Raw genomic sequence first — 1,633 nt, 5'->3', positions numbered from 1 at the left:
AGTGAATGAATAGTGGTATTGTAAAGCGCTATATAAATGCAATCCATTATAATGAGCTGAAATGTGTATATAAAAATAATAATAAAAAACAGCTTTACTTAATCATTCTAACAGTTCACATAGTTTGTGAATGAATTCCAATGGGTCTTCAAAAATGAGTTTGAGGATCTGCTACTTACTAGACACCCATATGGAAAAGACTTGCATAAGATGTGGCCTACTTCATATAGTGAATCATATAAGGCTCATATGATTTACTCATGAAAGTGGCCACTTTCATATATTGTTTTAATAAGTATCCAAAACATACAAGTTGTCACAGTCCGCAGTGGCAGACCGTGTGGAGAGTGTGAGGAGGACTCAGGTGCAGACACAAGTGAGGATACAGGAGTGAACTTAAACAAAAGCGAGCCTTTAATTGTGGCTGATGAACACAAAAGAAACAAGAGTGAGGGCAGCACAAGAGCAGTAACTAAACAGAAACCTAAACTGGGAACAAACTATGGTAAGGCTATGGGGTGGGAACACAGACGACGCGACACAGACTGCATGAAACACCGAGACTAAATACACATGAGGGATGATCAGGGGAAGTGGCCACACATGGGAGCACAGCTGACACACATGAACCTAACGACAGGACAGGAGAGGTGAAACTAAATACACTGACATTGAATACTGACTTTCAAAGTAAAACAGGAAACATGGAGATTAGACATGAGATGAACTAAACATAACCATGCAGACATGACTCATGACAGGTAGACGCACGAACCAGGGAGACGGAGTACAGGGGAAGCGACAGCATGAACTTGACAACACAAGACACACAGACATAAACACATGAAGGGCAAGGGAGGCTTAATACAAGGGTGATATAATTACAAATGAGCTGGAATAACTTAATGAACCTAAACAAACAATAAACATCAAAATAGACTAAAACTCAAAACACTGGGTCGCACAACCCAGGACCATGACACAAGTTTCATTTATATAATTTTTCTAGGGATCTTATATCTGTTTTCACTCTTGTATGCTTTTCATACAAGTTTCACACAAGACAGAAAATTTATAAGATTTCTATATATATATCTTTTCCATATGGAAACCGTGCACAATTTTTTTTTTTTAGCTTGACATGCTTTTATTTGAAAGTACACAAACAGAAAAGGGAGGGCCAACGACTGAACTACCCCTTTAAAAGAGGCTTAACCATGTACACTACTCTTTTTTTCAGTGCATTCCTATCTGTCTCAACATGTTTGCTTCACTTGTGCTGCTATGGCTCTTCATTTGGATCGCCATCCTTCATCTCAAATCCCGGAGGCCCAAGAACTTTCCACCAGGACCTCTTAACGTGCCCCTACTGGGCAGCGTTTTTCACCTGAGCCTAGAGAACCCCTTGAAAGATTTTGAGAAGGTAATAAAAATGCTGTTTGTTGAATTGTGTTGTTTTATCATTTTAAGTAAGGAAAAATGGGCCATTCACATACAGGCACTTAACCCTTTAAAGCCGGTCGGAGCGGGCACGCTCTGTTTTGCGTAACTATTTTTAAATCCCGGTAGCTAATTTTTTTGCATATGAAACCAGAGTTATACTTACAGGGAGTGCAGAATTATTAGGCAAGTT

The 1,633-nt window shown here is 39.3% G+C and overlaps 1 protein-coding gene across 1 annotated transcript in view; it reads left to right on the top strand.

Moving 5' to 3' along the window:
* The first annotated feature begins 1,256 nt into the window (after nt 1-1,256).
* The window catches only part of LOC102197743 (cytochrome P450 2F2-like), a 9,545-nt gene continuing 9,168 nt past the window's right edge, over nt 1,257-1,633 (top strand). The window contains exon 1 of the mRNA XM_013916185.1: nt 1,257-1,423. Coding sequence (XP_013771639.1) covers nt 1,262-1,423 — 162 coding nt within the window. The 5' untranslated portion in view covers nt 1,257-1,261. The remainder of the gene's footprint in view (nt 1,424-1,633) is intronic.

This window comes from Pundamilia nyererei, unplaced genomic scaffold (assembly GCF_000239375.1).
Source record: "Pundamilia nyererei isolate P.nyererei 1_Seehausen unplaced genomic scaffold, PunNye1.0 scaffold00503, whole genome shotgun sequence".
Lineage (NCBI taxonomy): Eukaryota > Metazoa > Chordata > Actinopteri > Cichliformes > Cichlidae > Pundamilia > Pundamilia nyererei.
Note: the sequence above shows the minus strand (reverse complement) of the source record. Positions and strands in the feature narration are given on the sequence as shown.